Source organism: Dicentrarchus labrax, unplaced genomic scaffold (genome assembly GCF_905237075.1).
Source record: "Dicentrarchus labrax unplaced genomic scaffold, dlabrax2021, whole genome shotgun sequence".
In the NCBI taxonomy this organism is placed as follows: domain Eukaryota; kingdom Metazoa; phylum Chordata; class Actinopteri; family Moronidae; genus Dicentrarchus; species Dicentrarchus labrax.
In genome coordinates, this window is record NW_026136712.1 from 543,296 (window position 1) to 556,196 (window position 12,901).

Genomic DNA, 12,901 nt, shown 5'->3' on the forward strand with positions numbered 1-12,901 from the left:
GGGGCTTATGGAGACTAATTTCTGGAGCCAGGCCCAAGTAGCCATGAGAGGAACTACAGTGTTACTTCTGTGTTGACTTCATTTGCAGCCACACAGGTTGCTGCTTGGTTGTTAGTCCAAAAATTCCAGTAACACTCTAGAACTTAGAAAAGTTCAAGTGATATCAGGTAGACGTTCTTACCACCACCACGCTCCTAGAGGCGTCCAGAACATGGATAACAGGAGAACTGTAGCGAGGGGCGATCTTCACTGCTGTATGTGTCCTATAAAACACAAACCACATGAATTACACAAAAGTGTACTGTACCCTTTTTTTTACCGTGAGACAGTAGGTACAACTTATAACTAATTACATATAATGGATACATTTCTTGAAAAGTATAGTAGAGTTGATTTTGTATAATTATATATATATTATTATAATAAGTCATATCTGATCCAAAGCATCATTAAAGCACAACTCAGCATTCTTTGTGGGCTTTTCGTTGTTACAGACCTGTAAATGCATCCTGTGATGCACATCATCACAAGCTGCTTCTTTTCACTTGAAAGTGTGGGATGTCATCAGGATGGCACATCACAAGTGCTTCACTCTACCTTCAACCATAATAGGTGCCCCAACCAACCAGCAAGAAGTGTGAACCTTGTCACCCATTGGTTTGTGGAGTACCGCTGTGAAGCCTCGAGTCTGGCATTATGGTAACTACCATGTTTGTTTTTTGCAGTCAGCAGAGGTGACGAACTATGAGTTGAGCTGCTCTAAATGGTTGCGCTTGGTTTCAATACAATTCAAAAGTAGCACGAAACAATGGCACTCGGCCTGGTCACACACATTCTTGCATTTCAGATAAACATTACACTAAAATATGTTTGCAAAAAGATTTGAGGAGAGAGGTAAGCAACACAGTAACAGAATCCTAAATCATATTTGATCAGCACTGCCCAGTTTGACATAGAGCTGTGCAATCAATCGATAGATTAAAATGTTTTAAAACGATACAAAAATGAGTAAATCGCAAAATTGAGATTTAAACTACAACTGTTATAATGTGAGGATATACAGCTGCTAAGGATTCTGTAAAACCAACCCTAATCCACTCACTTCACTCATCTACACAGAACATGTAAAATCTTTTTATAATAGATGATAAGACATTACAGATTCAGTGGTGTTTCACCTTGCCAAAGATGTCACCATTCCCTGGTGTCTTGTGTTTGTTTTTAAGAAAACTAAAATCAATTAAAATTGTAAATTGGATGTGGTTTTATTTTGAGCTCATGTCGCCCAGCCCTGGTTTGACAGTTTGGTGCGTTGCACTCGATAACCTCAGTGAGAGTGACTTATCAATCACAGGGTAGACATGCCTTAAAGCATACCCAGCAAAAAAGAAACCGTAAAGCTATGGTTTAGTTTTTACACTAAATGGGACCATAATTTACTAAATGAGCATCATGTTGTATGGAAGAATTGAAGACTAGAAACCCAAAGGAACCTGGTTACTGAGCTAATAAGTCCAGTATGCATGAAAGTATGCATTTTGTCATTACATTAAATGCAAGGCTTCTTTTTGCGACCAAAGGAGCTGCCCCATGCTGGCCTTTAGAAAGAATGCAGGTTTAAGGTTAAGGCCTCACATCTCAGACCTAGAGGTCCACCTGTATACTGCAACTTGTTTATCCTCTGCACATCCTCAGTGCAAATGCTCGCTGCATCATATAAATAGCATTTCTTGGTCTCCATTGTAGTTGTGTACAAAATGCAAAATACTATGTGTTCAACAGTAATATATATGCACGACTGACTGAGAGCATCTGTTACCTGTCATTTATTGTGATATATTCCTGTTAGTTGATCAGTATACTGTATCAGGCATTGGTATATTTTTGCCTTGTCGCAGATTTGTGTCTGTGTGTGTGTGTTACTTTGATGTGGTGGCTCCTCCAATCAGCAGTGGTGTTGTAATTTGCAGTCTCTCCATCTCTTTGGCTACATAGATCATCTCATCCAGGGAAGGGGTGATGAGACCAGACAAACCAATGATATCTGCAAGTAAACACTGCTCATTACTAAAAACATCTTGATCAACTCTGAGCTTCTGCTAACTAGATTTTGGCAGTCAGACAAAAATGAGCACTGAAAGTTAGGCTCTTTGGGTCTGCAGGTATTACTTTAAACCAGATAAGGTAGTAGAAGTACAGCAGCTCACTGGCCTATCATGGCACATTCAATTTTTTCTAAAATACCACATTTAAATATTTAAAACTGCACCTGCTTTCTGTCTGGTGGCCTCTCTGAGGATCTTATCACAGGGAACCATCACTCCAAGGTCGATTACTCTGAAAGACAAGAAACATCCTAAATCCAACGGACAACAAACATTACTTTTTTTCATTTGTTTGACATACATTGAGTATTTTATGGATTTTAATGAGACCTTATTGTAATGCAAGGCATTATTATTTTCCTGTCACTGAAAATGATATTTAACTCCTTAATGCAGCGTCCAAAACACATGAAAATTCAGAGCCATGTCGACCCACCACCTTTAATTGTAGATCTACTGTATATTGGGAGAATCTAAGGTTGGATGTTAAAATTGGTAGGAGACTATCACTCCACACTGCTAATGCTACTAGTGTTCTATTTCAATATCCTTCACAATAAGAGCACTATGTATCAATAATCTGACTCAGGCTACAGTAAAAAGCATGTCCTTCTTCTCATGTCCCTGCATACACACACATAATATTACACAATGCAAGGATAGATGGGTAGCTGACAAACACACACAAACACAGCAAATTAGTGCCATTAACTAGCCATTATAATGTTTGGATGGTGCCACAGCAACAACTCAGCACTGCCACTTCTCTCCCATAATGCAGCACTGTGCCCTGCAGGGGAATCAAAAGACAATGAAAACCTTGAGCACCAAAACCAGTCTTACCTGAAGTTGTTGCAACCCAGCACTACACCTACAATGTTCTTTCCAATATCATGGACATCTCCCTTCACTGTAGCCAGAACTATGGTGCCCTGATAAGGATCCTGCAGAACAAGGAGAAAACATCAGAGGAAGCAAAGAACAGGAGGAAATCTGGCCATTTTTTAATGTTTTAGTTTGTTTAAAGCTGCTCTCTTGGCTAGAGCGGTATACTTTGGCTACGTTCTCTTCCCTCTATATCACTGGGTCTCAAATTATGGTAAGCGTATGCAGAAGAATCTTTAATATATATTTTTTAATTAAATCCGTTTAGTTTAGGGTACTGCACCACTTACATTTCAAACATTTGATGTTTGACAACAAATCTGTCAACGTAAAAAAAAACAAAAAAAACATTTAAAATGACAGTTGCATTAAATTGTCACCAAGTACATTCTTATATATTTGAGACTGACCACATCCTCAGTTGACCCCGATAATGCCATCATCTCCCGCTCCTTCTCCATGAAAGGAATCAGATAGCCCACCGCCTTCTTCATAACACGAGCTGACTTGATCACCTGCAAAAAACTGCATTGGAACTGATTGCTTGCATGGATTGATACGATACTGATTAGGGCTGTCTATTGGCAAGAATCTGGTGATACGTATCATGATACAGGGGTTCCGATTCATTATACTGTCATATATTACAATACTGTAAGCTAGGCTAATATATTGTGATTTAATTTTAAAAAATCCAAGAACACAAAATCTGAGTTTAAAAAAATTTATGTTTTTTGTGCAACCAGAGTAGGATCTGCATTTGTATTTAGCGCAGTCACTGTAACATCTAACACCATAGCCCTAAATAAAATATTGTGATACGAAAATTTTCTTACACCCCATATTGATTATACGTATAGGATTCCAGCTTAATGTTACTCAATGTCTGGTAGGACTCTCCTGGGAGAATAACAGGTTGTACCCCAAATGTTGTTCGAGAGTTAAAAAGCGGTATAGCCCAGCCCAGGGGTAGGCAACCTGTGTCTCTGGAGCACTGTGTAGCCCTATTAGTGGCTTTGAAGAAAAAATTATATGGAAATTAAAAATTTTAATTTATCATTGTTATAGGCCTAAAGTGAATATTGCATTCTACAATTGTTAAATTGATTAGCCATTACACCCCTGGTGTAGTCTATAGTCATCTGCTGACTGACAGCAGCATGGGTAGTTGGATTGACGACATAAGGCAGTGGCCTCTGGTTACTTACACTGAACAAAATTATAAACGCAACACTTTTGTTTTTGCCGCCATTCATCATGAGCTGAACTCAAAGATCTAAGACTTTCTCTATGTACACAAAAGGCATATTTCTCTCAAATATTGTTCACAAATCTGTCAAAATCTGTGTTAGTGAGAACTTCTCCTTTGCCGAGATAATCCATCCACCTCACAGGTGTGGCGTATCAAGATGCTGATCAGACAGCATGGGTATTGCACAGGTGTGCCTTAGGCTGGCCACAATCTTGGAGGTGAAGATGCTGGATGTGGAGATCCTGGGCTGGTTTGGTTACACGTGGTCTGCGGTTGTGAGGCCGGTTGGACGTACTGCCAAATTCTTCAATGACTTCGGAGACGGCTTATGGTAGACAAATGGACATTCAATTCACGGGCAACAGCTCTGGTGGACATTCCTGCAGTCAGCATGCCAATTGCAAGCTCCCGCAAAACTTGCGACATCTGTGGCATTGTGCTGTGTGATGGAACTGCACATTTTCGAGTGGCCTTTTATTGTGGCCAGCTTAAGGCACACCTGTGCAATACCCATGCTGTCTGATCAGCATCTTGATATGCCACACCTGTGAGGTGGATGGATTATCTCAGCAAAGGAGAAGTGCTCACTAACACAGATTTTGACAGATTTGTGAACAATATTTGAGAGAAATAGACCTTTTGTGTATATAGAGAAAGTCTTAGATCTTTGAGTTCAGCTCATGATGAATGGCGGCAAAAACAAAAGCGTTTATAATTTTGTTCAGTGTATTATGAAGCTACCTTATATGGATGGAGATCATAGCGTAATTAAAATTGTACATATTAGTGAGACACTTTTTATGGCAATAGCCAGAAATAGAGGAAAAAACGACAGACTGTCCCATTTCAAGTGATGTACTGTGTAATATTTCTGTACTAGCTAACTAGCTTAATCAATCAAGACCTAACCCTGACCCTAGGCAAGTAAAAATTCATGTTTTTCATCAGTATTTAAAATTGATTATTTAATTGTCAGGCATGTGAACATCTTGGTCCACTGCATGCCCAGGGAATCTATGCAAAGTGTGTGGTCTCAGACACGGCCACAGTGTTTGACATTCAGTTTTTTTTCCAAAGTTTGCGAGCACTGAGGCTTTTTTAGTCCTGTCATGTTTGAATAAAGACACCATTTACTGAGTGGACATCTATTTCTGATTGCCAAAAAGCCATTACTTACTACGAACAGATAGATGGATTATAATCCTGCATTAATGTGAGTAGAAACAGCCAACACAAACTTTATCAGACTTCAACAACATCACAGTCCATGAACCACTGACGATAAAGTGAAAAAACCAAAACACTGATGCAACACGTCAGATCAAAACTAAGTTGCCATCCTACCTGTGGTAGGAACATCTTCCCAGTTCCAAAGAGATCTCCCACTACCTTCATACCATTCATCAGGGGGCCCTCAATGATGTGAAGGGGTCGAGTGTAGCGTTCAACTTGAGCCCGACACTCCTCCACATCCTCCACCACATACTTATCTATTCCCTGGATGGAGCATTACAGGAGAAAAACATGAAATAGACACCAGGTGAATCATTAATAGGGCAAAATATGTTGAATATGTATATGTATATATACATATACACATACATATACATATACACACACACACACACACACACACACACACACACACACACACACACATATATATATATTAGGGCTGGAACAATATGCAATATGAAACCGAAATCGCAACACAGATCCACGAACCCGTGTCGCAGTGTGAGAAGGTAGAATCGCGACACACGCCTTCCAACTCCCAGAGTTATCCTTCCCGTCCAGATTCAATGTTACCACATCTTTAAATTACTATTTGTATTATTTGAAGTTAACATTACAAAATACGTAGACCTACACCACAAAATTAGTTGAGGATAAATTCTTTAATTTTACCTGTAAGCCTCCAATTACGTGTCATGTGACTACCTTTCCAATCATGTGACGCCTGCCTACAAAAGTTGAGCTAGTTGAAGAACGTGAGGAAACACGGCAACCAACCCAGAGATTGCGGACCCTCCCAATACGTCAAAAAGTCAGCAGTATGGCAACATTTCGGCTACCCGGTGGAGAACAAGGATGGCAATCGTGTAGTCGACAAGACCCACACAATTTGCCGTAAGTGTTTTAAGAAGCTTCCCCAACTGACAGGCAACACGTCCAACATGCAGATACATATCCTACGGCACCATCCCCAATTTAGCTGGAGCACAGAAAACAACCCAACAGCAGCAGCCTACAGTGCCTAGTTTATTCCAAGCAAAGTTTCCAGCCAATTCAGAAAGAGCACAAAAAATTACAAATGCAATTGGAATTTTTATGGCACTGGATATGCGCCCCTCTTCAGTTGTTGAAAACAAGGGGTTCAAGTATTTACTTAGTGTGTTCAAGCCCCGTTATGCATTACCAAGCTCGGCGCATTTCTCTCAAAATGTGCTACCAAAACTTCTGGAGAAAACAAAGGCTAAAGTGGAGGAAGGGTTGAGTGCTGCTGAATCCATCGCTATCACCACCGATGGATGGACGTCCCGTGCCACAGACAGCTATATAACCATTACCGCACACTATATTACGGGCAATTGGGAAATAGCAAACCCCGTCCTCCAAACGCGTGGTGTATGAGAGCCATACAAGCGACCATTTATCGGGAATACTTAAAGAGGCTGTGATAGATTGGAAGATCAGCAGATCAAACGTCCCCGTTCCCGTGACAACAGACAACGCCAGAAATATTGCCAATGCTGTCGAAGCAGCCGGATTTTCACGGCATATACGATGCTTTGCTCACACTGTTAATCTGGCTGCGCAGAGAGGGATGGGCGTTCACCCGATGTCCCAACTCCTCCGCAGAGTGAGGAAAGTGGTCACGTTTTTCCACCGCAGCACAACAGCTGCAGCTGTGTTGAAGGAGAAACAGGTGATGCTACAGCTGCCCTTACACAAGCTGGTCCAGGATGTGGCTACTAGGTGGAACTCGAGCCACGACATGCTCGAGCGCGACCTTGAGCAGCAGGCTGCTGTTTTCTCAGCATTAACAGACAAGAGTGTCAAGAAGAACATTAAAGACATCGTCACTCTGTCTGATGATGATGTGAAACTAGCTGAGGACATGGTCCAGGTTCTTAAACCTTTGAAAACCGTGATGACCCTCATGAGCACTGAGCAGATGCCAACTATTTCAATGATCGTGCCATTGAAACACAAACTCCTGGCCTCCATGAAGCACAGTGGCTCTGACTCAACAGTAATGAAAGACATCAAAGCTGCTATTGCACATGACTTCGAGGACAGATACCCTGATACGGATAGGCCACTAATTTAGTTTCTTCATATGAGCACTGCACTAGACCCCCGTTTCAAATCTCTACCTTTCCTTGATGAGACCACCCATGACACAATCTTCAAGAGTCTGACTGAGAGAATTCTGGAAGATTGTTCACAGACTGTTCGGTATTTGATTGTTTTAATATTAATATAATTAAATAAAGTGCTGTGTAAATCAGTTAGGCCTATTTAATTAAAGTCAGTATTTAAATATAGTCAGATAATAAATGCTTTTTTTAACTTTATTAAACTAGCTTTATTCGTGTAATTGTCCTGGATTTCATATCCTCCATTGTATCTAACATTATGCTGCAATTGTGTTATGGATTTTGTCTGTTAGGCCCAGACTTCCAGGGAGGAGACAGAGGAGCAATCAGAGATAGCCTCCAGCAGCAGTGACTGTCCTCCTCCAGCCAAAAGAGCACAGATGGCTGAACTGCTTGGAGACATCTTTTGAATGGAACAGGCATCGTCATCCAAGCCTTTGTCTGAAGTGATGGATAAAGAGGTGCAGCATTACAGAATAGTGCAGAGCCTCTCAGTGGAGTCAAATCCACTTGTGTGTTAGTTCGGTTTGTTTTTCAACAGTATTTTGTTACAAAGAAAACAGAAGTGTTATAGCTTTGGCTATTTATTTATTTTACTTAGGTATATTGTTAATAATTTGCATAGTTAATATTGTTCTTTGGTGTTCAGTTAATACAGGTTTTTCAAATGTTATTTAATAAAAATATATTTTTGTCTTCTCAAAATCTCTCTTTTTTTCTCTCCATATCCAAGACAGCTACAAGTACCTTGGTATCCCACAGGCTAATGGAAACCATGAGGAAGCCACAAGAAAGTCAACCACAACCAAATACCTCCAGGGAGAAAGGCAGGTCCTGAAAAGTCAGCTGAATGGCAGGAACAAGATCCAAGCCATCAACATGTACGCACTACCAGTCATCAGATACCCCGCTGGCATCATAAGCTGGCCAAAGGAGGATATAGAAGCCACAGATATCAAGACAAGAAAGCTCCTCACCATGCACGGAGGGTTTCACCCCAAATCTAGCACCCTGAGACTGTACGCTAAGCGGAAAGAGGGAGGCCGAGGACTAGTGAGCATCAAGGCCACTATCCAGGATGAAACGTCAAAAATCCAAGAACGCTTCAAATTCCTAATAATATCACTTACAGTTGACTGTGGAATATCCAGCAGGGATGAAATTTAACGAACAGTCTTATTGCAAAGGTGGCATCCTATCACAGTACCACACTTGAAGTCACTGAGCTATTTAGGACAACCCATTTTGCATCACAAATGTTTGTAAATGGGGACTGCATGGCTAGGTGCTTGACTTCATACACCTGTGGCAAAGGGTCTGATTGGAACACCTGAATTGAAGAATTAACAAGTGTGGCCACATACTTTTGTCCATATAGTGTACATACATACACACACACATATACACATACATATATACATACATATTTATATATACACATATACATATATACACATACATATACACACATACATATACACACATACACACACAAGTTCTCTTGCCTAAAAAGGAAAAATATGAAAACATTGGTGAATCCTAGAAATCAAAATAACAAAATAAGCCTAAGTCAAAAATAAGAGAACATTTGTTGGTATGTTGTTTGGGCACTTTTTCAATGATGTATAAAATGAAAATTAAAAAAGATATTTCTTAATCCGTGAGTAACATTTGGTGGCTGTACGAATCTTTTGATTTCTGGTTTTTAGTGTAAGCAAAATGTCATTTTGAGAAAATAAAATGTTCAACTATAATGGCTATTTAATGTTGGTGCCTGGCCTAAATGCACACTTTTTTCAGAATTTTTACCACTGTAAAACAAATCAACATATTTTGATATGATATGGACTTTCACACCTTACTTATTCATCTTCATGGTTATGCATAATATTGGGGAACTTATAGAAGAAAGTGTATCAAGCTTGGCATGGAGCTGATGGTATCAGAGGCTATATTCCAGCACTTTTAGGGACCTCTTTATTTTTCAGTAAATCCATTATCATCCAACAAGACTTGGAGTGCAGCAAAGGAAGACTTTGACTGAATTCAACTGATGATTAAAGGACCAGTGTGTAGGATTTAGCGGCATCTAGCGGTGTAATTGCATGTTACAGCCCCCTCACCTCACCCTCCCATAAGCAAGTGTGTAGTACAAATTACAGTGGCTGCAAAACTCACAAGAAACACAAAAGCCGGTGTTTGCTTTGTCCATTCTGTGCTACTGTATAAACATGGCGGTTCAACATGAGGACCATGATTCTCTGTGTCATAGCATTTTGATTAGTGTAGCTGAAGAAAAGCCATTTAAATGTCAGTAATACCAGTATGTAGAGGTGTTCTGGGAGAACTTAAAATCCTATCCTAATTTACAGTAATCATCAAATATCTTACCTTAATGAGTGCATACTCCAACCTGTCCTCTACACTTCCTTCTCTCCACTCATCTGTCTGAACCACCTTCTTCTCTCCTTTCACATTGTTCTGTGAACAGCAGATTTTGATTCAACAACCAAACTAAAGCAACAATAATCTGGTCTATGTATGTGTGTACCTGTGCATAGGCCAGTAGTTTTTCAGTAGCATCTGGGTCTCTGTTCCAGATGAGGTTTTCACACAGTAACAGCAGCTGTTTATCTATGTTGTCATAGACTGGCAGGTTCCCAGCATTCACTATCCCCATATCCATACCATCCTGAAACGTAACAGAGGACACACATTGTGTGGCATCAACAAATTTTTATTTTGTTTTCAACCTAGTCTTTGTTTAAAGTTGTTTCAGTGACTTTTGTCATAAAATGGGTGTTTGCAATATGGCCAAGTGAAATATCAAATTGTATAAGCTGCAACTTTTTGATAGAAGGTAAAATGTGTGACAAACAGCATTATAATGAAGTACTGTAGTGCTGCAGAGATGCCGTGGTCTACAAATCTTGTTCTCTAGATTAAAGATAACATGTTTGCTTTTTATAGATCCCAAAGAACTGCACATCATCATGATTTTAATAGTTTAACTGAAAATTAATTAATGTAATATAATTTGGGGTATTTCCAGATCATTTACAATAAACCACACTTACGTATTTCTTTCTTTGAACTCTGTTGCCGTGTTTACCTTGATAGCGTGGTAGAGAAATGCTCCGTGCATAGCTTCTCTGATGGTCTCCATCCCTCTGAAGGAGAAAGAAAGGTTGGATAGACCTCCACTCACCCTGGCGCTTGGTAATGTCTCCTACACGCACACACACGCACACACACACACACAATGTATGAGGCAGTCCAACCTGGTTTTCAATTCTTGTTGTGATTATTGTGGCCCAAAAGGACCTGACCATCTCTCCAATTAATGCTTGTGTATTTCAGGGCCTCTAGCAGTGTAAAGGGTTTCCCCAATGACGATTAATAACCTAGTAAATTCAGTTTAAATTGAAATTACAAGGCAGGACAAAATAACAATTGTTTTTTAGCACTCTAATAACCTTTTAAATAAGTATTTGAAAATAATTCCAATAAGAATAAAAAATACATCTATGAGCATATGGTTTTATTTTGCTAGGTAATTATGACCTACTGAACATGAGTTGATGCGCATTCCTGTTATAGCTGGTAACCAGTAGTTTGTCCATAAAGCTAGCCAGGTACTTGAACCAGAACCTGTTTTTTTGCCCTGAATTCTTTCAGTATTGGTTGCTTCCTCCGAGGCTGTGTAGAGTGCCAAACAACCACTATAAATTAACTGGTTATTTAAGTTGATGTTGAGTTTTTTTTAGGTAGAGTTTCGAAAACCTTAAACTGTTAACAATGAACAACACGGCTTTTTTAATTTTCTGGAATGAGCTGTTAGCGATTTTAGTGGAGCGGTGGTGAAATCTGAGTTGAGCGAGGTGTGATTTTGAGTGGAGAAGCGCTGAGAGGCTTTGAACAAGTGAACAGAGAGAACAAACAGCTCCATGGGGCAAAGAGCGGAAATATGCTCCTCTCTGCTCACATGCTCTGGGACAGACACAATCTGCAGATAATGGATAATAAGGATCGGTTGAATTTGCATTAATTGTTCTTGGGACTAACAGGTGCATTACCTTGATAAGTTTGGTGGCTCTGATGAAGTTGACAGCGTACTCATTGTGTTCCTCCATGCCTGTACCAATGGTGAGGATGTTGGGGTCAAAGATGATGTTGTTTGGGTCAAATCCCACTTTGCTGACCAGCAGTTTGTAGGCCCGAGTGCAGATCTCCACTTTACGGTCTGTATCTGTGGCCTTGAAAGGACAGCAGACTCGTGAGCACATATGATTGTGTTATGTGTGAGTGTGCGTGTTTGTTTGCCTCCTTACCTGTCCCTCTTCATCAAAGGCCATGACCACCACAGCTGCTCCGTAGCGCTTCACAGTGGCAGCTCTGAGCAAGAACTCCTCCTCTCCTTCCTTGAGACTGATACTGTTGACTATACCCTTCCCCTGACAGCATTTCAACCCGGCCTCAATCACTGAGAAGTTGGAAGAGTCAATACACAGAGGAACCTGGGGAGGAAAGGGAGAGGCTCAGGGCCTCTTTCTGATTTTCTGAGCAGAGTCATTCATAGGTTAGTTATTAACTGGTTCATATGCTTAACAAAGCATTTTCCAATGTAAGCACACAACTGAAGATGATAACATAGGTAATGTTGTAAAAGCCCCAACATTGAAGTGGAAACATAATATTCTAATTAAAAAAAACGTTTGTACTCACTGGCTGGCACCACACAAACGCCCCTGATTCAAAGGGATGCACTACTCATTTGGTCGGCAATCAGATTTGTCAAATTACAAGACAACGGATATACAGCCATGATAACAGCTCTGTAAAGCTGTACTTAGGCACAGCTAAATGCTTTGAGCTAAATGCTAACATCAGCATGGTAACTTGCTCACATGACAATGTTAACATGCTGCTTAGTACATACAATGTTAACCATGTTCACTATCTTGGTTAGCATGTTAGCACGCTGACATTAGCTAATTAGCAAGTAGACTACATTTAGGAGTAGGCTTACAGTAAGACGTTTCTCTTTGATACTTTGATAAAGCTTATAGTTAGGGTTGTGAACGATCCCTTAGTTGTGGCCTAGACTGCCAGGGGACTTCCCATGATGCAGTGAACTCCTCTCTCCTCCTCTCCCTGTCTATTTGTACACATTCATGTCCCATTAATGCATGTTACCAACTTAGCTTCTTCCCAAGTTTCCACGGATCATGGTTGTGCCTTCTGCCACGCCCACTGATATTATTATTAGTAGTAGT

The 12,901-nt window shown here is 40.3% G+C and overlaps 1 protein-coding gene across 5 annotated transcripts in view; it reads right to left on the reverse strand.

Moving 5' to 3' along the window:
- mtr (5-methyltetrahydrofolate-homocysteine methyltransferase) overlaps positions 1-12,901 on the reverse strand; it is a 202,050-nt gene that overhangs the window by 20,073 nt on the left and 169,076 nt on the right. For all 5 annotated transcript variants that reach the window (XM_051417127.1, XM_051417124.1, XM_051417125.1 and 2 more), the window contains 11 exons: positions 11,957-12,142; positions 11,702-11,881; positions 10,738-10,854; positions 10,177-10,317; positions 10,017-10,106; positions 5,587-5,739; positions 3,401-3,505; positions 2,949-3,049; positions 2,270-2,337; positions 1,924-2,044; positions 182-263 (listed from right to left, as the gene is read on the reverse strand). In XM_051417127.1, coding sequence (XP_051273087.1) covers positions 182-263; positions 1,924-2,044; positions 2,270-2,337; positions 2,949-3,049; positions 3,401-3,505; positions 5,587-5,739; positions 10,017-10,106; positions 10,177-10,317; positions 10,738-10,854; positions 11,702-11,881; positions 11,957-12,142 — 1,344 coding nt within the window. The remainder of the gene's footprint in view (positions 1-181; positions 264-1,923; positions 2,045-2,269; positions 2,338-2,948; positions 3,050-3,400; positions 3,506-5,586; positions 5,740-10,016; positions 10,107-10,176; positions 10,318-10,737; positions 10,855-11,701; positions 11,882-11,956; positions 12,143-12,901) is intronic.